Raw genomic sequence first — 24,190 nt, 5'->3', positions numbered from 1 at the left:
AGCAAGGGCGTCACGACAGGTCAGAGGACTTTCTCAGACCTCACACAGTTAGACAGCGTCAGAGTTTCAAAAGCAGGGCAGGCGCCTGGCACAGCAGGAAGGACACCATTTGGGACATCAGCAAGCCTGGGCTCCTGTGTCCACTCCAGCTTTCCACCAGTGCACACCCTGGGAAGGCAACAGGTAACAACCAAAGTACTCAGTCCACACCACCCACAGGGGAGACCCAACCCCAGCTTCAGCCTTCTGACGTCGGCACGAGGGATCTCCGGCAACCAGTGGACAGAAGATCGCCGTTTCCGCCTCTGTCAATTTCATATCAAATGAAAATGAAGCAGAAAATAATTTTTCTGAGGCTTCCAATGTAAAGAGTCTGCAGTACAAGGTTAAGGAGCAACAGCTCACAGAGGAAGGCAAGAGCGGGATAGGGCAAGTCCTCTGCGGAGCAGCCCCCGAAGGCACCTGTGGGACAGGCGTTGTGCACTCTGCCAGGACTCTGCCAGTCCTGCTCTGTTCCTGAAAAGAACTCTGGGACTTGCAGCAGCACCCAGCCTCCTCGAATCTGCTTCACAGAAGACAGACTGCAGTTAAGTCAAGGTCAAGAGCTCCAGCCCAATCCTTACGCAGATGAGGGAAATACAGACTGAAGGGTAGGCAGAAAGACCCTAGGAAAACAAGGGGTCAAAGGACATTTTGCTACAAAGAGCCAAGTAATTCAGGGGTTGCGCCTACACGGCTCCAACACACCCCCACCCTGCAATGCTCCAGGACCATTACAAACACAGGCGCAGATCCTGAAATAAACCACGGGGCTTGATGAGTTCACAAGCACAAATAAGGAATAACCACGTTGCCTACAGTTTGCATCTCTCGCAGGATACCAGGAAACGATGCAGTTTCTTCCGCCCTGTCTCTTGACAATATCTGACAGACTTGGCTGCTTTACAAGTGTCACTGAAGACTGGAAAGCAAAATTCAATGATAGAAACGTTAGGCTGGCTTTTATTTTCATTTCTACCGGATCCTGAAACATCTTTCCCCACATATGTCACACAGAGCACTAATATCAAAGTGATCGGTGTGGACTGGAGATAGCAACGGTGACTGCAGGGGCCAGCATCAGCAGGACACGGCCCGTGCTGTGACACCGACGTCCCACGGGCAGGAAGCATCGACTGTACCTTGTGAAGGAGGGAGCTTTCCGTCGCAGGGCCTCTGGAGGAAGAGGGAGTAAGGGCTCCGTTGTTTGCCTCTCCCTGCACACAGATCACATCGAGTGGGGACATGAGTGTGGGAGTGAAACGCCTTCTTCATCAGACAATCCAGTCTGTTACAGTTCACCAGGGTCACTCGATTTTCCATGAGGTACTCTTCAGAGTCACTGATAACCACACACCAATCTGCCATGTTGAAACCTGATGTGGTGCACAGTCTCACCTTCTGAGGATCACGGCTGCCATCAAACCCAGGCTCGTGCAGCAGCCTCACTGGCTGCTCCGGGGCTTAAACCCTCGGTTTGTCGACTTGAATCACTTCCAAAAAGGACAGGCTGGCACTGTGGCGTGGCGAGCTAAGTCGCTACCCACACTGTCAGCATCCCCTGTGGGGGCCAGTTTGAGCACCGGCTGCTGCACTTCGGGTCTAACACCCTTCTGATGCGCCTGGGAGAGCAGCTAGGATGGCCAAGTCCTTGGGGCCCTGCGTCCACATGGGGAGACTCAGAAGAAGCGCCTGGCTCCTGGCTTCAGTCTGGCCCAGCCCCAGCCAATGCAGCCATTTTGAGAGTAAAACAACAGATGGAGGATCAATCTCTCTCTCTCTTTCTGACTCGGCCTTTCAAATACATAAAAAGAATATCCTTAAAAAGAAAATCCAAAAAGGAGTTTTGAGGGAATAACCTCAGCAGCCATCTCTTTTTTACAGAACTAAACACGGTGATTACCACTGGCACACCTCAGAGCAAGCCTGCAGGCAGAGGCAGATTCAACTAGTAATTCATCTGAGCACCTGTGGTCTTTGACCTCGGTCAAAAAGCCTCCTCTAAGTCTGCCTTGCCTCACCAACTCGGACACAGCAATTTTGCCATCTGCAGGTTCAGTTCTTGGTCTTTTCATCACGCTTTCTCATCTTTAACCTTTCTCCTATATAGGACTCAGATTTTAAAATACTTTATATAACTGAGATAATCTGGTGAGGAAGGCAACAGATTTCTTTCCTAAAACACACGTCATGATAAACCCAAGTTGATTCAAACACTAGGTGTTGTGGAAATTGCTGCAGAAGAAAACACAATCTAAAAAACAAAACAAAACAAACAAACAAACACAACAAACAAAGCAAGCAAAGCAAACAAGCAAACACTCAATAGTTATAGGAAGGTCCCATTTTATAACAAATAACCAAATCCAAGGACAGGCGATTAGCTCAGTAGTCCCATGTCGAAGTACCTGGATTCCATAACCAGCAACAGCTTCTAACTCCAGCTCCTTGCTAGTTTAGATCCTGGAAGGCAATGGTGAGGATTCAAACAGTTGGGTTAGGATAATCCACCTTGGAGAACTGGACGGAGTTCCCAGCTCCTGGCAGTGACCCTGCCCAGGTATCAGCTGGGCATCTGGACAAAGCACCTGCAAATGCGAGCTCTCTTTTTCTGTCTTTCAGATAAGTGAATCATTTAAAACTGCACCAACTGCTTAAAACCTATGGAAAAAGGAGCTCTAAACGTAGTCAAGAGGCGCTTGAGATGCTTGCCGCCTCATATCTGAGTGCCTGTGTCCAAACACCAGCTCTGATCCTAATTCTAGCTTTTTGCTAATGCACACTCCCAGAGGCAGCAGCTCACGGCTCAGGTAGTTGGTTCCTTGCTCCATCCACGTGGGAGGCCTGTTCGGAGTTCCTGGCTCCCAGCTTTGGCCAGACCGAGCTCACCTACTGCAGGCATCTGGAGAGCAACCTGGAGATGACTTCCACTGATCCACCCATCCAGCCTTAAATGCATCTCTCTCTCTCTCAGCTTTCAAATAAAATCCATCTAAGAATTCTTTAAAGAGTCTCTAAGGCAAAGTCAGTTTTAAAGTAATTTTTCAGAGGAAATTACAACATTTAGGGGCTGGTGCTGTGGCACTGCGGGTTAACATCCTGTCCCTAAATGCCGGAATCTCATATGGGCACTGATTCGAGTTTCCGGCTGCTCCACTTCCCATCCAACTCTCTGCTATGGCCTCAGATAGTAGTAGAAGATGGCCCAAGTCCTTGGACCCCTGCACCCTTGTGGGAGACCCAGAAGAAGCTCCTGGCTCCCGGCTTTGGATCGGCGCAGTTCCAGCTATTGGGGAGTGAACCATCAGATGAAAACCTCTCTCTCTCTGCCGCTCCCCTCTCTCTGTAACATACGTACATGAGAACTGACTATATGCATTCAAATCAGATGTTTGTCCATCAATGCTCAATGCACATTAACAATAGAGAAGAACTGGACAATTTCAGTGTCCACCACAAGAAAAATGGGTCAGCAGAATGTGGGACACACATCCAAGGGGGTATTATTCACCGTTTCAAGGAATGAAGTTTTGTCACAGGCTGCAATATGCATAATCCCTGGAAATTGCCTAATTCCATGAATATGAAATATCCGGAATAGACAAATTCAGGAACCCAAAACACAATTGTTGTTGCCACGGGCTGATGGTAGGGAAAGACGTAGGGTTGTCAATCAATGGGTAAAGAGTTTCTGTTTGGGATGTGAAAAGGTTTTGGACACAGCAGCGATTAATGCCTGATACCAAGAATGTAATTAACCAATCAAATGCTTAAAATGGCCCATTCTACAATACAAACATAACCTACCTCAGTGAAAAAATAGTTAAGATAATGACACAGATGTTACTGTGAAAAGATTCTCACAGGCCAAATTTGGGAAAAAGCTTAAAGCCTGAAGATATCCAAACACCAGGTGATCGTAAAGGAAGGGGTGGACGGTATAGGGCTCTCAATTCCATCTGTTAAAATGACTACAAGAATGTAGATGCTTTTAATTCTAGAGGAAGTAAGATTCTAAAATGTGCAAGAGAGAACACCAAATTACTTTCAGAGGATCTCCAATTAGACTCACAGCAGACTTCTCATCAGAAACCCTGCAGGCTAGGACACAATGGTGAGATATAGCCCAAGTCCCAAGACAAAAAACTGTCATCCCATAATATTATATCCTGCAAAGCTCTCATTTGTGAATGAAGGTGAAATAAAGACCTTTCATAACAAAGAGAAATTGAAAGAATGTGTCACCATTCGCCCAGCCCTGTAAAAGATGCCTAAAGATATGTTATACACAGAAACTTTGTCATCAATACAAAACAAAGTAAAGGAAGAAAATCTCTCAGTAAAAGAACAAAGGAAGTTCAAAGTATAAATTAAGAATATTTTGGAAAAATTGGCAGGGCAAAGTCATTACTTATCAATAGTCACCTTGAATATAAATGGCCTCAACTCTCCAGTTAAAAGGCAGCGACTAGTTGAATGGATTAAAAAGCAAAACTCATCTATTTGCTGCTTACAAGAAACACATTTTTCCAACAAAGGCACAGGCAGACTGAAAGTGAAAAGTTGGAAAAAGATATTCCATGTGAACAGAAAAGAAAAAAGAGCTGGCACAGCCACCTTAATATCAGACAAAGTAGACTTTAACACCAAAATTGTTAGAAGAGACAAAGAAGGGCACTGTATAATTATCAAGTGATCAATTCAACAGGAAGAAATATGTAACTATTATAAACGTATATGCACTTAATTACAAGACACCTGGCTATTTAAAAGAACTGTTAAAGGATTTAAAGTGAGACTTAGGGGCCGGCGCAGTGTTTAGTGGGTTAAAGCCTTGGCCTGGCCGGCGCCGTGGCTCAACAGGCTAATCCTCCGCCTTGCAGCGCCGGCACACCGGGTTCTAGTCCAGGTTGGGGCACCGATCCTGTCCCGGTTGCCCCTCTTCCAGGCCAGCTCTCTGCTGTGGCCCGGGAGTGCAGTGGAGGATAGCCCAAGTGTTTGGGCTCTGCACCCCATGGGAGACCAGGATAAACACCTGGCTCCTGCCATCGGAACGGCGCGGTGCGCCGGCCGCAGCGCGCTACCGCGGCGGCCATTGGAGGGTGAACCAACGGCAAAAGGAAGACCTTTCTCTCTGTCTCTCTCTCTCTCACTGTCCACTCTGCCTGTCAAAAATAAAAAAAAAAATAAAAATAAAAAAAAAAAAGCCTTGGCCTGAAGCGCCGGCATCCCATATGGGTGCCGGTTCTAGTCCCAGCTCCTCCTCTTCCGATTCAGCTCTCGGCTATGGTCTGGGATAGCAGTAAAAGACGGCCCAAGTCCTTGGACCCCTGCACCAGCATAGGAGACCCAGAAGAAGCTCCTGGCTCCTGGCTTCAGATTAGCGCAGCTCCGGCCGTTGCAGCCATCTGGGGAGTGAACCAGCGGATGGAAGACCTCTCTCTCTGTCTCTACCTCTCCTTGTAACTCTGTCTTCTAAATAAATCAAAGTAAATCTTTGGCTGGCGTCGCAGCTCTCTAGGCTAATCCTCCTCTTGCAGCGCCAGCACCCCAGGTTCTAGTCCCGGTTGCGGCACCGGATTCTGTCCTGGTTGCTCCTCTTCCAGTCCAGCTCTGTGCTGTGGCCCAGGAGGGCAGTGGAGGATGGCCCAAGTGCTTGGGCCCTGCACCAGCATGGGAGACCAGGAGAAGCACCTGGCTCCTGGCTTTGGATCGACGCAGCGCACCAGCCAGTGGCCATTTGGGGGTGAACCAATGGAAAGAAGACCTTTCTCTCTGTCCCTCTCACCGTCTAACTCTGCCTGTCAAAATAAATAAATAAATAAATAAATAAATAAATAAATCTATCTTTAAAAAATAAATAAAATAAAGGAGACTTATACTCCAAAACAATAGTATTGGGGGACTTCCAATACTCCACTTTCAGCAAAGGACAGATGAACCCGATGGATTCACTGCTGCCATACACTGAAAGAAGAACTAACTCCAATTCTTCTTAAGCTATTCAAAACGATTTAAAGACAGGGAATCCTCCCAAATTCTTCCTACGAAGCCAGCATCACCTTGATCTCTAAACCTAAAAAAGGTGCAGCAGAGAAAGAGAATGACAGACCAATTTCCCTGATGAACATAGACGCAAAATCCTCAATAAAATTCTGGCCAACTAAATCCAACAACACATCAGAAACATCATCCACCCACAACAAGTGGGATTTATCCCTGGTATGCAGGGATGGTTCAACATTCACAAATCAATCAATGTGACATATCACATTGACAAACTGCAGAAGGAAAACCATGTGATTACTCAACAGATGCAGAGAAAACATTTGATAAAATACAACATCCTTTCATGATGAAAACTCTAAGCAAACTGGGTATAGAAGGAACATTACTCAACACAATCAAGGCAAAGTATGACAAACCCACGGTGCATCATATTGAATGGGGAAAAGTTGAAAGCATTTTCACTGAGATCTGGTAGCAGCCAAGGACACCCACCCTCACAACTGCTATTCAATATGGTACTGGAAGTTTTAGCCAAAGCCATTAGTTAAGAAAAAGAAATCAAAGGGATGCAAATTGGGGAAGAGTCAAACTGTCCCTCTTTGCAGACGAAATTATTCTTTATTTAGGGGATCCAAAGAACTCCACTAAGAGACTATTGGAACTCAAAGAAGAGTCTGGTAAAGTAGCAGAATATAAAATCAATATACGAAAATCAATAGCCTTTGTATACACAGACAGCCATGGTTGAGAAAGAACTTCTAAGATCAATCCCATTCACAATAGCTAAAAAAATATCAAATACCTTCTAATAAACTTAACTAAGGATGTCAAAGATCTCTACGATGAGAATTACAAAACTTTAAAGAAGGAAATAGAAGAGGATACCAAAAAATGGAAAAATCTTCCATGTTTATGGACTGGAAGAATCAACATCATCAAAATTTCCATTCTTGCAAAGCAAAAACATTTTTACAGATTCAATGAGATACAAATCAAAATACCAAAGACACTCTTCTCAGATCTGGATATAATGATGCTGAAATTGATATGGAGGCACAGGAGACCTCGAATAGCTAAAGCAATCTTGTACAAGAAAAACAGAGCCAGAGGCATCACAATACCAGATTTCAAGACATATCACAGGGCAGTTGTTATCAAAACAGCATAGTACTGGTACAGAATCAGATGGATAGACCAATGGAACAGAACAAAAACACCATAAATCAATCCAAACATCTATAACCAACTTAAATTTGATGAAGGAGCTAAAACCAATTCCTGAGCAGGGACAGTCTATTCAACAAATGGTGCCAGGAAACCTGGACTTCCACATGCAGAAGTACGAAGCAAGACCCCTACCTTACACCTTACACAAAAATCCACTCAACATGGATTAAAGACCTAAATCTAAGATCCGACACCATCAATTTACTAGAGAACATCAGAGAAACCCTGCAAGATATTGGCAAAGGCAAAGACTTCTTGAAAAAGACCCCGGAGGCACAGGCAGTCAAAGCCAAAATTAACAACTGGGATTGCATCAAATTGAGAAGTTTCTGTACTGCAAAAGCAACAGTGAGGAAAGTGAAGCGCAAATGATAAAGGATTAATAACCAGAATCTACAAAGAGATTCCACCACAACAAAACAAACAACCCACTTAAGAAATGGGCCGAGGACCTAAACAGACGTTTTTCAAAAGAGGAAATCCAAACAGGCAATAGACACATGAAAAAATGTTCAGGATCACTAGCCATCAGGGAAATGCCAATCAAAACCACAATGAGGTTTCACTTCACCCCAGTTAGAGTGGCTTACATACAGAAAGCAACCAACAACAGATGCTGGCAAGGATGTGGGGAAAAAGGCACACTAATCCACTGCTGGAATGTGAACTAGTAAAGCCACTACGGAAGACAGTCTGGAGATACCTCAGGAATCTGAATATAGTCCTACCATATGACTCAGCCATCCCACTCCTTGGAGTTTACCTAAGGGAAATTAAACTGGCAAGCAAAAGAGCTAGCTGTACCTCCATGTTTATTGCAGCTCAATTCACAATAGCTAAAACATGGAATCAATTTAAATGCCCATCAACAGAAGACTGGATAAAGAAATTATGGGATATGTACTCTATAGAATACTATGCAGCAGTAAAAAAATGAAATCTCATCACTTGCAACAAAATGGAGGAATCTGGAAAACATCATGCTGAGTGAAATAAACCAGTCCCAAAGGGACAAATATCGTATGTTCTCCCAGATCGGTGACTACTAACCGAAAACCTAAAAGGAAACCTGTTGAAGTGAAATGGACACTATGAGAAACAATGTCTTGATCAGCCCTTGTCCTGTCAAGGAACAGCTTGCTGTATTATTCCTTTTAGTATTTTCTTTTTCTACTTAAAACTATTGGTTGAACTCTTTAATTAACACATAATTATTCGTAGGTATTTAAATTTAACTGAAAAGTGAACCCTGTTAGATATAAGAGTGGGAATAAGAGAGGGAGGAGATGTACAGTTTGGCACATGTTCACCCAGTCTTACCCCTAATGGTAGAGTTAGAAACGTGCCAGGGGATTCCAAATCAATCCCATCAAGCTGGCATTTACCAATGCCATCTTACTTGTTAAAGTGATCAGTTTCAGTTCATAATTGACCATAATGACAAGATTAATTGTCAAAGGGATCACATAAACAAGACTAATGTCTGCTAATATTAACTGACAGAATTAAAAAGGAGAGAATGATCCAACATGGGAAGCGGGATACACAGCAGACTCATAGAATGGCAAATGCCCTACACAGCACTCTAGCCTCAGAATGAGCCTTTATGGCATTCGGATCTGGCTAAAAAGCCCATGAGAATTTCTCAGGCATGGAAAGCCAAGACAATGTGGCAAAGAAATGACCTACATGAAGGTTCTTTTGTGAGTGAGATCTTGGTGGAAAGAAGGGGCCATCAAAGAAGGAGGTATCTTTCTCTGAAGGGAGGAGAGAATTTCCATTTTTATTATGGCTTTGTCTAAATAAAATCATAGTTTGTGGACTCAAGAGGCTTCCATAGCCTTGGCAGTTCATCACAAGAGCCTCGGGTAATTACTGATGTCATAAATAAGAGCGTCAATTGTTAAATCAACAATAGGAATAATTGTGTACTTGCTCCCCAGGTAGGACCAGTGTCCTTAGTAAGTTGTACTATGAGAATTAACCATAAAACTAGTCTTCAAACAGATACTTTGTATGTCTGTGTCAGTGCAAACCACTGAAATCTTTACTTAGTACAGAGTTGATCTTCTATATATAAAGATAATAAAAAAAATGAATCTTAACGAAGAATGGGATGGGAAAGGGAATAGGAGGTGGGAGGGCGGGTGGGGGGGAAGAACCGCTATAATCCAGAAGTTGTACTTATGAAAGATAAATTTATTAAATAAAAGCCTTCTATTAAAAAAAAAAAAGAGAGAGAATTAGCTTATCAGCTCCCAGGGAAGAAAACCAAGGAGTTTCCCTGGAACCACGCTTACTTCCTCACAACACTGACTTTCTCACCACAGCTTTCAGGTGCTGTTCCTTTTGTTCGAGTCTTCTTTCATATCCTTTAGAAATTACGTGCAATTTCAGCTGCATAGGTCTTCCACAATTTGAAGATTAATTTCTAGCATGCATTATATTTTCATGCTATAATATTAAAAATGTTACTTTCTACTTTTATTAACAGTTGATTTTATTGTATCGGACATTGCGAATTTGGGAATAGTTCTAACAGCTTATAGGCTTTCTTGAAATTTCTGCACAGTTATCATTAAATAGTTCTTTTTTTTTTTAATCTCACCCTTAACTACACCTTTCATTCTTTGTCTTGTCTTACTGTGGGGGCTAAGAGCTTCCAAAACAATGCTGAATGAAAGGTGTGACAGCAGATGTCATCGCTTCCATTCCAATTATAAGCAAATGGTTCTAACCACCATACAAGGTAGTAAACACTCATTTATCAGTTCATGGAAATTCTCTTTTGGTCCCAGTTGCTGGTAACTTTTTAGTAACCACTGAGTGCTGGATTTTGTCACAGCATTGTTTTGCATCTGTTCTCTCTAGTGCTCCCTTTGGGACAAGTCTGCATGGGTTCTGAGTGGCGCTGCATATACTTGCTGTGTATGCCAAATCGCACATTCTCACTATCCAGACACTGAAGCATTTCTGTGGCTGCTTAGAGACAACCACACTGGCCCCAGTGCCCACGGCGTGCCCACGTCCAGCTGCCTGCAGCCATGCACAGGACCACCTTGCTTTGTACTCACTCCAGAAGGCAGTGCGCTCCGGACCCTGGACTCAGCAGCACTGCATCCCACTGTGTGCACAGGCACACTGCTGGAGGGGGCCATGGCCACACTGCTCTGCTGTCCCTGTGCTGTGGACAACAGACCACCACATTCTGCTTGGGGCAACTCCGGGCTTACTTTAGTGGACTCCCTGAGCTTTCTGTGTGGTTGGGGTTTTTTTCCTGAGAGTTCATCAGAGTTCCCACTGCAACTTCCAATACTACTACTGTGACATCATTTAACAAAACATTGGCCCCCTTAAATCTGTGCACTGCCTTCCATAATAACAGAAGGAAATGATGTGTTTTCATGACAGAAATTTATTGATCAGAATAAAGCAACTAAGAGAGCACCAATTAAGACGATCTGTTTTGTAAGGATGCAAGTATTTCCAGAATGATACTGAAAAAAGTACCTTACATTCTAACTAAGCAAGCCTGTACCTTATAATGCATAAATTAAAATCACCTAACAAGTTCTAACAATGCCATTCAAATATTTAAATATATCTTGTTATTTCCACCTTACAAACACAGTCACAAAAGAAACTGAATGCTTGTTATTTTCAAAATGTTCAACACTAATTAAGTAATTTCATCTTATATGCCTTGAGGTTAGATTTCAACAGTATTTCAGTGAGTCACCTATCAAAGTACTCAGGTGCTGTTTTCCTCTTCCTACCTGTATTCAGTCTGTCTGCTTGCAGAATGATCATCTCTCGTCCACCGATACCCAGAGTCATCCTGTAACATGAAAATTACTCAGATGTTTATGTACAGTACATTATATGGACATGAAGCTCTATCATCAGTACTACTGTAAACTACTACAAGCAATATAGCATCAGGGCAAAAACAAATCCCTGTACTTTCCCAACCTTCACAGACACAAAAGAAAAAATTACCGCAAGTCATCTATTCAACAAATAACACAGAACTGTGATACCACTGTACTAGAAAGCTTAAATCATGATAGCGCCAAACAGCCAAAGGCACATATGCCAACACAACAGTTAAGAGCTGTTTGAGAACAAAGGCAAAAATCAAGCAAACATTTCTCAAACCTTCACGTTACTTTCCTACTGTCAAATGCTAAGCAATTTCAGGTTCAAGTCCAATGAAGAACTGGCTATTTTCCCACTTTTCTTGCTCAAGTTTTCTTTTCTCGCCTTATCTCCCATTAAAAACCCAAACTGTACTCAAAATAGAAAAACTGTCACTAATGACAAGCTACGCGTGGCACTAATTTTAAAGGTAAGAAATGAAGCACATTTTGTCCTCCAAGACAAATGTTACTTGCAAATGTGCATGAAAAGGAACCACACAGTAATCCATACTCAATCATTTTCAAATTATACAGGGGCCACCGCTGTGGCATGGTGGGTAAAGCCGCCACCTGCAGTGCCAACAGTCCATATGGGCACTGGTTCGAGTCCCAACAGTTCCACTTCTATGTGGCTCTCTGCTGTGGCCTAGGAAACCAGTAAGGGATGGCCCAAGTCCTTGGGCCCCTGCACCCGCGTGGGAGACCAGGAAGAAGCTCCTGGCTTCTAGCTTCGGATCAGCGCAGCTCCGGCGGTTGCAGCCATTTGGAAATTGAACCATCGGATGGAAGACCCCTCTCTCTCTGCCTCTCTATAACTCTGCCTTTCATAAATAAATAAATCTTTAAAAAAATTAGACATACAATACTTGTACAACCTGTAAATTTCTTAAATCAGTAAAATGATTCAGTTAAATATTATTTTCATCTCTCTTTGGTCTCACATACACTGTTCTTACATAAGTAAAAAAATGAATCCATCATTTTCATTCTCAACACTAAAATATAAACAAAACAAAAAACTCAACAGCTATAATTGAATAGAGGATCAAGTAAGTAGTTTGCATTATACAACTGAATTCAAGATAAGAATTAGTGTCTCCAGAGTCTTAAGAATCAAAATGTGCTTGTTCATTTCAAGGAAATTTAAACAGAAAATGTACAAAGCAGGAAGACAAACAGAATCTGCAACAACAGAGAACAATTGTAGATAAAATACTATTAGAAGATTTTAGGGGCAAAAAAAGTCATGCTCATGAAGTTTCAATTACAAACTCAACCAATAAATTCAAAACTCTGTCTATACTGAGTGGCCAAAAAGGATTTTACCAAAAAAGAAAAGCTTATGTTTATGCAAAGGCCAAACCATTTCTCCAAGACTACTCAAAGAATGGTTCTGATGACAAAAACTCTAAGATACTGCAGTGCTGAACATAAAAATAGATTCTGTGAGAAGAAAGCTATAACACCCCAAACCTCAAAGAGAAGCACAAACAGCGAGTTTCTCGGTACCAATTTAGAACTGTTACAGGTCACCAGTGCATGTACCAGCAGCACTGGACTCCCAGACACATCCAACCCGAGTAAATCGCCTTACCTCCATCTCTTCAAGCAAGAGGAGGAAAACTAATGCCACAGCCCTTGTGAAGTCAAATTTACTAGGTACTGTGTTTGAACAGGAACTATTAATGGCCTTATAACAAAGTAGGCAAAAGGGAAAAGAGAAAAGCGAGGAATAAGTCTGGCAGAAGAAATGTTTAAACATGCAAGCTAGGGCAGAGGAACTACATCAAAGAATAGTTGCAATCCAGGTTAATAACATATCACTGCAACATTAAATAAGCAAATTATCACAGTAACAATAAGAGCTGCTAACATTGTGGAAGCCCGTAATACATGACAAACCGAGTTAGTAAACAGATTTATTTAATAATTCTAACAAAAACTGAGTATTAACCCAACTTCACCCATGGTGTTTTATCAGGATGAAAACCACTGTTAAGTAGGCACATCCAGTAAGAGCAGGTGGTACCACCTGCTCATCACTTGTTAAGGACTATGGCATCCCATCATTTTTACACAGCTCTGCAAATCTCTGCCAATTTAGTGGGTAGAAAAGCAGCCCAGGGGACTTAACATCATTAAGGTAGAGCTAACCAGGGTGTTGGCTCACTCTCTCAAACACCCCAAGATGTGTGACACTAGTGCCCATCTGACAGCCCAAAGAGGCAATTCAGTAGAGCATGACAGGGAGTACTGATTCAGTTGCTTTCATAGCCATCACATTAATCTTTAACACACGCAAACTTTAAACTATAAGAAAGAACAGTTAGTACACGGGGGAAATTTACATACTCCTCTGTGAGGCGGACCACTTCTTCGATCATGAGAAAAACTGCGGCCCTCGTCATATTCTCGGTAATCAACATGACTGTAATATCTATTGTAGCTTCCTTCACCAGGTCTGTCTAGCAGTGGTGGTTTCTTTGGCACAATATTAACTACTCTACGGTAGCCATCCTAAAACAGACAAAAAGAAATATATAAAATCACTAATTTCTCTATTTGGCTTTGGAACTGTTTTTAAAAAGCAAAGGAGTTCTTATCCTTAATCAAACAGGATAAATGTATAAACAAACAAAAATACATTAATGAAATAACATGCATGTAACTAACGTTAAAGTCTTCACACGGATTAAAGGAAATTAAACACTCAGGTGTTCAAAATAACATGTAGCAATGCATAAACCAATCATAAGTAAAAGAAAAATTATCATTTTAATAAAAAATAAACTTGAGACAGTAAAATGTTACAACAGTTCTATGCCTACTTGCCTAAGAATCTAGGAAATAAAACAACATGAGATAGCACACACATTTTGTCTATGTTTAAACTACACTGTGTGGAGGAAATATAAATACAAGATTTGGACACATAAGCAACAATAAACAGGGAGAAGATCTGGAGGTAGAAAAGTCAAAAAAAAAAAAAAAAAAAACCATTCAGTGCTTCTCAAGCAGCACGAGAAGCGTGCTTTTGCCTTTACAGGCCTGGAAGCAAAATAAAAGCTGACATAAAATCTGGACTAATCTTCAAAGGACTACGGTAACATTTCAACATTTTAGCAGTGACGTTTTGTGGAGCTTTGGGAATTAAAGCAAGAACCCGGGCAAGTAGCTGCTGTCTTAACAAAAATGATACCCAACCGAGAAAGAGCTGCCAAAGATGCACCTGTCATCTGTTCTTGGGCATGCATTGTGCATCTATCTAGCAATAAGAAATGAGATGTTTAAAAATGTGAAAGCTCAGTGTTAGACGTAATTAATACGAGTTTACTGATCTGGCAAAAAACTTACAAAACCGTAAAGCTCAATATTCAGTGCTGGTTACCATCCTAAGTCTCAGTTTTACCAACTGTGAAATGGAACTAATGCTAACACATTCCTCCTTGAGTTGCTCTGAGGACTCAATAAAACAAAATAAAAAATGCCTGGCACAGTAGCCAGCACACACTAAGTGCATAAGTGCTGTTTGTTATGTGACTACCATCTGTACAAGTCTACTGAAAACATTAAATCCCTAAAAGTGTTTCCCTAGACATTAATATCACGTGTATTTGCCTAAGGGTAGGATTTTTTCAGTAAAAGGAAAAAAAATCTACAGTTCACTAGAAAGTAAAAATGACCTAATTCTTTTCTAGTAGGAACAGAACTGGTATCATTAAACTTTTTCATTATAAACTACTTCAAATAGAAACATTAATTGTCCCACAAATAACACCCATGCGCTCACCAACGGCTCCCCACATCACACCCTCTGAGGCACCGGGACTGTCACCCATGCACAAACAGCCCCTTGCAGCAGATCCTCAAGGCAATGGAATATGAACATGAACAGTAGGTGGTAGCTCACTGCCTCCCTTCCTGATGCTTCTCCCCTCACAACTTGAAGCTGGTGTTTATTACCACTTACCAGTGTTTACATTTTTATTAAATATACTACTATATATAAAGACAATCTTTATTTTGGCTTTCTTTTTATACTCATAAATGGTATAACAGCTAACATTCTTTTCCTAAGGAATTAAAAAGTGGCTTTATTCTTTAGCACTTTAGATACTAAAATGTATGAAATACCCTAACCTCACAGAAGATCTGTACACAAATGACTAGAATGGCATTTTCTTCTAAAAACTATCCTACAGAGATTCCAATCATATGTAAACAAACACTGAACTTCAAAATATGATACTAAAACAAAATTACAATTTGCAGCATTTGCAATTCAAAATTTCTGTTCATAACATAAGAGTAAATGAATTCTCCAATTCCACAAACACTGAAAATCCCTTCCATGGCAACCTTATTGCACATGTTCATTTGTAGGGATGTTGCTAAGGGTGCCAGCTTGTCTCATCCCAAGTGGTCTATTCCTATCTTCAAGCAAAGTGGTTTTTGGAGTACAATACATAAATGAAAAAAGTTCAAAGAAGGAAATTCAACTCACATTTAGTCATCCATTTTAACAACTGCTTTTATCAACCATTAATAAAAAAATGTCCATTTGGAGGCTGGTATTGTGGCGCAGTGGCTTAAAACCCCAGCCTGCAACATAGGCATTCCACATGGGCACCAGTTCAAGCCCTGCCTGCTCACTTCCAATCCAGCTAATGTGCCTAGGAAAGCAGCAGAGGATGGCCCAAGTTCTTGGGCTCCTGTACCCACATGGGAGACCCAGAAGGAGCTCTGCTCCTGGCTTCTGATCGTCTCAACTCCAGCTGTTGTGGCCTTTTGGAGAGTGAACCGGTAGATGGAAGACCTCTCTCTGTCTTTACCTCCCTCTGTAACTCTTTATTGAAATAAATAAAACTGTTGAAATCTTTATACTAAATTGATCTTCTGTATATAAAGAGAATTCAAAATGAATCTTGATGCAAATGGAAGGGGAGAGGGAGCGGGAGAGGGGAGGGTTGCGGGTGGGAGGGAAGTTATGGGAGGGGGAAGCCACTGTAATCCATAAGCTGTACACTGGAAATTTATATTCATTAAATAAAAGTTAAAAAAAATAAAAAATAAAATAAAAATTAACTGAAAAAACAAAAGAAATAAATAAAATAAATCTTTTAAAAAATGATCTTTTATTCAGATGGTATAATAAAAATTCTCAAATGGCAGTTCCTGTACCTGGCAGTGCAGATCAAACTGGCACTCCCTGTGTGTTCTAAGTGTCCACATACACCAAGTACATGATAGCATCTCTGCTCTTCAGAAACCTAATTTGAAAGGCAGCTACCTAGCTCTGTGAACAACAAGATCAAAGGAAATGAAGATGACTGTGGGAGTCTCTGACAAGGCAGGACTGTATTTACACGGCTTCATATCACAGCCAACGTAACACTTAGGGATTTATTTTTCTTTCCAATAAAATCTACAAGTTGCAAGGATTTTTAGGATTCCTCTTTCCACATTAAAACATCCACACACAGTGTATTACCTGTATTGCCAGTCCTGAAAAAAAAATGCCACCACTGTTTGAAATTCATATACAAAATTTATATTGAACTGCAAAAGCTTAATTTTCCTTTCTAAATGCTAGCACAAGTCTTAAAGAACTGCTATGTTATGAGCCTCCATTTTAGAAATATTTTGGGAAATAATGGCACCATTACATACAAATGAGAAGTAAAACTTAATGGCTTTTAAGAATATCTTAAAAAGCTAAGGTTAACATGGTCACTTTCAATTATTTAAAATATAAACTCAATTAAATTGAAGCATTTCTGATAGTCCAAAAGCAGGTATCTTTAGTTTGAACATAAAATCCAATTTATCACAATGAAATACATTATCATTTGCTCTACTCATTATGGAAAACATCTACCTATAAATTAATATGCATAATGTGTATGTACGTCAGTGATTAAATATCCCTATCAAAAGATCAGAATTTTCTGTGGATGTGACTAAATTTCCAAGAAACATGTTCATAAATAAATGGATTTGGGCTGGCACCGCGGCTCAATAGGCTAATCCTCCGCCTGCAGCGCCAGCACTCCAGGTTCTAGTCCCGGTTGGGCACCAGATACTGTCCTGGTTGCCCCTCTTCCAGTCCAGCTCTCTGCTGTGGCCTGGGAGTGCAGTGGAGGATGGCCCAAGTGCTTGGGCCCTGCACCCGCATGGGAGACCAGGAGAAGCACCTGGCTCCTGGCTTTGGATCAGCGCAGTGCGTTGGCCGCAGCGGCCATTGGGGGGTGAACCAACGGCAAAGGAAGACCTTTCTCTCTGTCTCTCTCACTGTCCACTCTGTCAAAAAGAAAAAAAATTTAAAAAAAAAAAAATGGATTTACTCTTCCAAAGTTGGTAATCTGTCAGACCAAAAATAAAAAATGTAGCTAATTTTTTAAAAAAGGATCTGTTTCATTTAATCATTTATCTACTCTGCTAGGATGTAAAAAGCAGAAACATGCACCTAAGTACTTTTTCCAAAAGTTACACTTCCTTGAAATTATACTTTCCAATCTGTCGTTATCTGAGGAGCAATCATTGCAAGTCTCTGGAAGGTGATGAAATAAGCTGTGTTCAGGCTGCTATGCCAATGAAAATCTGATCAGAACAAAACATACACCAAAGGAGTTTTGCAATTTAGAAATCTGAAAAAGGACTGTACTGTATCAGGAAATAAGCAGTTATTTATTAATTTGCTGTACCAACCTGTTATGAAAAATGCTTTCATCTTAGTAACGAAAAGCACCTAATTGGTTTTTCTTTGATTTAATATATAAATTTACATCAAACTTTCCACATTAATGTTATATTTTATAATTAATTAGGTATAAATCATAGGGATTACTGTTTCTTTAAAAATATGTTCGATGTCATTAAAATAAATCTGCCACCCATTTTAACACAGAAGCATTTTATTTAAAGTAAAATGTTAATTCTTAAGCTTCTCTATGACACATCCTTACCTTTCAGAGATCAACTGAACTATTTACTAAGCTTGCAATACGGCATCAAGGGATTAGCTCATGACAGTCCAGGGGAAGGGAGGACTGGCCTGGAGTTGCTAAGAGCGGCAAGGCTGCTGCCTCACCTGGGAGTTGATTACTGTGCTCCATTTCATACACTTAGCTCCCGTATGCAAAGTCAGACAGCTGAAACACACTCACCTGCCTGCCACACATGCAGTTAATGGTTACTTCCCTTCACAACCAACACAGCCGTGAGCTTACCGAACCCTTGTGGACTCCACGTCCCGCTGTAGCACAGCAAGCAACCATACAACAGGCATGCAACTGTGCTGTTCACAGAACACACTTGGCGTCACAAGCTTTGCACAAGTCACTGTGAACTAACCAACTCCACAACACAGCTGGCAGACTTTTGCTTTTCTATGCTTTGTAACTTCCTCATTCTGATCCCTCCTAGATGACAGGCATGTCTATTGCAGCTCTACTAAGTTAAATCACTCACTTATTCTTCAATAAAATACCGACATTTCTGTTTCAAGTCCCAACGGCTTCTGGGCACCCAATTCTCTGATACCACAAATGGAAAATTCCACACCTGATCTCATGTGGCATATTGTGGTCAAAGAGTAGAAACGATACAAATGTACTAGAAAATTCCTTAAGGCCACATATATAAGGTCTATAGGAAACACAACTGAGTTTTTTTGTTTAGACTTGGGTCCTATCCCCAAGATCTCTCTCCCAGTCCCTGCCTCCTCCTCCAACTGACACTTTCCTAGCTGGTATGGTCTTTTTTGGAATTTTATATAAAAGATAATATACAGAAAAAAACTTTTTGCTTCCAGCTTCTTTCTTTCATCATTGTGTTGGTGAGGCTCAGCCATGCTGTGGCAGCTGGCAGGAGACTACCTGGTCTCACTATGCATTCCTCTCGCAACCACTGGGCATCAGATGGACACTAGCTGGAAGCTCACCGGGAGGCATGTTAGCGTGAGGTGCCAAAATGGGTTATTAGCTAACAGGAGATGATCTCGGCTGTGGAAGCACAGATTTTAAAACTTCAAATAAGCTATGTTTTTATCAGATCAATGCCAGAAACTTTATTTACATTTCCTGATCTAGTATCAGTTTCAAGGATTCAGCAGATTCATCTAACTCAGATATGAATGTACAGTTACTTGTTTCACGTAAAGGTAGGCCAACAATACACAACATTAATAGCAGGATGTTTGACTTTGTCACCAAGAAAAAGCAGATATTTATGTCACAGCTGCTGCAGATGCCTCAAACTATCTACCTGTCCACACTTGCCATGCCTTTTTCTAGCAATGAATCTCTACCATATGCTCTTGATATTTAATGCAATACTAAAATAGTACACCAAACTGTATCACAACTTGGTTTGGAAAGCCTTCATAATCATATTCAAATCTAAGAGGTCGTCTTTAAATACCACTGAAAGAAATGTGGGTACGAGAGACAGAGGGGTCACTGCCAAGAGCCATGGGAGGGAAAAAGGAGGTTTTCAATCATTCACCAATAAGACCAGGCCAAGCTCATAAGAAAAAAAATGAGCGTTTCTCAGGAATGAGGGACACTGGGAGATAAGAGATTAAAAAACTGCCAAGGATTGGCTAGGATAAATGAAGAAAAATCTAACGAAATCAAGAGACACGAAGCAGCACAACGTATGCACAAGTTCTGAGTCCTCAACAAGAGAAAGCAATGCAGGTTCTGAGAGCTGAGGGCACAACAGAAAAACCCACCGCACATTAACACACACACACACGGCAATGCAAAGAAAATGGAAATGATTAGTTTTTACAACAGGCTCATTCACTGACTTTCCATCACCTGCCACCATCTGTCACGGTTACCTCAACTGCCATCATCAGCAATTTCAATCTCCATCTAAAGAGGCTGGCATTGTGGTGCAGTAGGTTAAGTCACTTCTTAGGAGGCCGTCATCCCAATGAAGTGTCAAGTTTGAGTCCTGGCTGCTTTGCTTCCAATCCAATTCCCTGTCAATGCACTTGTGAAGGCAGCAGATGATGGCCCAAGTACTTGAGACACATGTGGAAAACCAGGATGAACTTCCTGGCTCTGACCTTTCACATGGTCCAGTCCTGGCTGTTGTAGCTATTTGGAGAGTGAACCTGACTCCTCAGCTGGCCACAACGGCTAGAGTTGTGCTAATCCAAAGCCAGGAGCTTCTTCCGGGTCTCCTATGCAGGTGCAGAGGCCCAAGGACCATAGCAGAGAGCTGGATCAAAAGTGTAGCAGCCAGGACTTGAACAGGTGCCCCTATGCGATTCCGGCAGCGCAGATGGTGGTTTACCCACTACACCTTAGCGCTGGACCCAGAAATGTGAAATGCAATATTCAAAATTCCTAATGGGGTACTGTCCTAGGTGAGGATGGGGGGTGGAGATATCCTAGAATATTAATTTCTGTTTACAGATTTATTTATTTGAAAGGCAGAGTTACAGAGAGGCAGAGGCAGAGACAGAAAGGTCCTCTATCCGCTGGTTCACTCCCCAGATGGCCACAACGGCTGGAACTGTGCCTATCCGAAGCCAGGAGCCATGCACTTCCTCCTGCTCTCCCATGTGGGTGCAGGGGGCCCAAGGATTGGGCTATCTTCTACTGCTTTCTCAGGCCATAGCCGAGAGCTGGATTGTAAGTGGAGAAGCCAGGACTCAAACCAGCACCTATGTGGGATGCTGGCACTACAGGCGGTGGCTTTACCCACTACACCACAGCGCCGGCCCCAAATTATTAATTAAAGGGCTGTTGTGGCATGGTGAGTAAAGCTGCCACTGCAATGCTGGGATCCCATATGGGCACTGGTTCAAGTCCTGGCTGCTCCACTTCTGATCTAGCTCCCTAAGGTGCCTGGAAAAATGATGGAAGATGGCCAAGTGTCAGGGCACCTGTATCCACATTGGAGACCTAGAAAAGCCTTCTGGATCCTGGCTCTGGCTTGGCCCACATTGTCGCCATTTGGATAGTGACTCAATGAATGAAAGCTCTTTCTGTCTCTCTGTCTCTGCCTCTTCTGTAACTGTGCCTTTAAAGTAAATAAATATTTAAAAAGCTTTAAGAAAGTTTTAATCAAATGTATGATTAGAAATATAGTCTGTTAGTTAACTGGAAAGAAATGACATGCAGGACAGTAATAATTAAGTCTGCCCACTCTGAAATATGATGGACCTCTACAGATTTTCATCTTAAACCACTTGAGATCAACTCTAACCTGAGTTGTATAGCCTAGACCAAGTTTGAACTCTAAGTAGTTTTACGATTAAATGATAGGGGCTAGTTCTGTGGCGTAGCAGGTAAAGCCACTGCCTGCAGTGGCAGCATCCCATATGGACTCTGGTTCGTGTCCCAGAGGCTCCTCTTCCAATCCAGCTTTCTGCTATGGCCTGAGAAAGCAATAGAAGATGGCCCAAAACCTCGGGCCCCTGCACTCACGTGGGAGACCTCAAAAAAGCTCCTGGCTCCTGGCATTGATGGTGCAGCACCAGCCATTGTGGCCAACTGGGGAGCAAACCAGCGGATAGAAGACATTTTCTCCATCTCTCTCTCTGCCTCCTCTTCTCTCTCTGTGTAAATCTTTCAAATAAATCTTTTTAGAAAAAGAATTAAATTTTATATATATGTATATATAAGTTAAAAAAAACCCTCACAAAGAAACAAGTATCTGTGCGATGTGGTATACAACACCACAACGCAGGTCCTTGCTGCTCACAATGGGTACACACAGGAGTCAACATTCCCCAAACTCTCTCAGGCCCATCAAGGACTCTGGGGGAAACAGAAAAAGCTGGGGCCAGTGCTGTGGTGCAATGGGTTAACACCCTGACCTGAAGCACCGGCAACCCATGTGGGCGCTCTACTTCCTGTTGAGCTCTCTGCTATGGCCTGGGAAAGCAGCAGAAAATGGCCCAAGTCCTTGGGCCCCTGCACCCACGTGGGAGACCTGGAAGAAGCTCCTGGCTCCTGACTTCGGACTGGTGCAGCTCCAGCAGCTGCAGCCAACTGGGGAGTGAACCATCGGATCGAAGATCCCTCTCTCTCTCTCTCGCTCTGCCTCTCCTCTCTCTGTGTAACTCTGACTTTGAAGTAAATCTTTAAAATAAAAACAAAAAAACAAAATAGAAAAAGTTCACATAAAAAAATGTATCACAAGAAAATCTACGCATGAATTTCAAAAATATGTGCACAAAAACACATAGACTTTTCTAAGTCTTCTCATGCAAATCGAGCTCCAACTACATGCTTGGTACTAGCACAGTGCTGGGAATACTAAGCAGAGCACCCAGTTTCTTAGACAGAAAAAAGGCCTGGCCCAATACTCCCAGTCCTCAGCCACAGAGCCAAGCAGCAGGACAGCACCCCAGAAGCCAGCTGAGCTCCAGCCCCCAGGACCCTCACACACTGGCTGGATCACTTAAACACACACCCGTCGCACCCTAACCGGGGATGCTAACATGACCATGCTCTAGGTAAAGAGACAAGTATAGCCAATCAGGGCCAATGTTTGGTGTAGCAATTAAGATGCTAACTGGGACATCTTATGGGTTCAAATCCCAGCTCTGCTCCAATTCCAGACTCCTGCTAATGTGAGCCCTTGAAGGCACCAGGTGACGGTTCAAGTGACTGGGTCCTAGCCACCAACATAGGAGTCCCCAGGGAGGGACTACTGTGGCCCATATGGGAATTGAATCAGCAGACAGGAACGATCTTTCCCTCTCTTTAGAATAAAAAACAAACTTTTTACACAGCCTATTTTTACAGTAACCAGGTGCCAGATGATGGCGGAAGCGGTTGCTCAAATATTTAACTGATGAGCTGATCCTAATAAAACCTAAAACGTTCTTCACAAATTAGATTCAACACAAACTCTTCACTTCAATACTTTAAACAAAAAATACAAAACAAATTCTCTACTTAAATAAAATGCTGCCATTTATTTTCAAACTTTTAGGTTTATTTTAGGGAATAAGCTTCATCTATTTTTAACTTCGAGTGCTAAACTCCTGGAACTTGAAGAACTGTTAGCACACCTAGCTTGGCTGTCAACTTAAACGATCTACATGTGGGAGTAACTTACGCCAGGGTGACTGCGAGGAGGTACCCGTTCTCTTGGGAGTCTTTCATAGTCATAGCGTCCTTCAGACCACATCTCATTTCTTCTGTAACCCACTGAAGAAAGAAGAAAGCCAAGAATTACGGGTTTGACATGACAAGGAACAAAGAAGACAAGATGACTGCTTTCCAACAGAAGTATTTTCCAGAACCCTTAAGGGGGAAAAACCTAAGTGACCAAAAGGAAGCCAGATTTTCAGGAACCGCTTCTTCCAAACAATGTTGGAATTCTCTTAAATAAAAAAATAATCAGGCCGGCGCCGTGGCTTAACAGGCTAATCCTCCGCCTTGCGGTGCCAGCACACCAGGTTCTAGTCCCGGTTGCTCCTCTTCCAGTCCAGCTCTCTGCTGTGGCCCGGGGGGGCAGTGGAGGATGGCCCAAGTGCTTGGGCCCTGCACCCGCATGGGAGACCAGGAGGAAGCACCTGGCTTTGGATCGGCATAGGGCCCGCTGTAGCGGCCATTTGGGGAGTGAAACAACGGAAGGAAGACCTTTCTCTCTGTCTCTCTCTAACTCTGTCAAAAAAAAAAAATAATAATAATAATAATAATAATGCAGAGTTCCACTTTGCATTTTTCAAGGTTATTGTTTTAAAGTTTAAAAAATTGTTTTATGAATTACGGAATTATCACAAAGATGTACTTCTTCATGCTCATGCAATGAAAACAAAAGATCCATTTTAACAGACTATCTAAAAGGCTGACCAACAAAACTAAAACTCCTATTTCCTCGTGAATGGTCTGCTTGACTTCCGTGTTTGCTTTTGTACATCTTTAATGCTACGTCTCTCTCCGTATGTTCAATGAAACAGCTTCAACTGAAAAATGTGTTCAATGGACAACCATTCAGAAAGAGACTCGACAAACCAGGAA

The 24,190-nt window shown here is 42.1% G+C and overlaps 1 protein-coding gene across 9 annotated transcripts in view; it reads right to left on the bottom strand.

Annotated features, from left to right (window-relative positions):
• Positions 1-24,190, bottom strand: part of PPHLN1 (periphilin 1) — a 100,607-nt gene that overhangs the window by 66,831 nt on the left and 9,586 nt on the right. For 4 of the 9 annotated variants that reach the window (XM_062195082.1, XM_062195085.1, XM_062195086.1 and 1 more), the window contains 4 exons: positions 23,283-23,374; positions 13,548-13,712; positions 11,052-11,113; positions 1,182-1,256 (listed from right to left, as the gene is read on the bottom strand). In XM_062195082.1, the coding sequence (XP_062051066.1) occupies positions 1,182-1,256; positions 11,052-11,113; positions 13,548-13,712; positions 23,283-23,374 (394 nt within the window). The remainder of the gene's footprint in view (positions 1-1,181; positions 1,257-11,051; positions 11,114-13,547; positions 13,713-23,282; positions 23,375-24,190) is intronic. The other 5 variants (XM_062195087.1, XM_062195089.1, XM_062195090.1 and 2 more) reach the window with 3 other exon arrangements.

The sequence above is a fragment of the Lepus europaeus genome, chromosome 6, assembly GCF_033115175.1.
Source record: "Lepus europaeus isolate LE1 chromosome 6, mLepTim1.pri, whole genome shotgun sequence".
Lineage (NCBI taxonomy): Eukaryota > Metazoa > Chordata > Mammalia > Lagomorpha > Leporidae > Lepus > Lepus europaeus.
The sequence above is the reverse complement of the archived record's forward strand: the minus strand, read 5'-3'. Positions and strand labels throughout refer to the sequence as shown.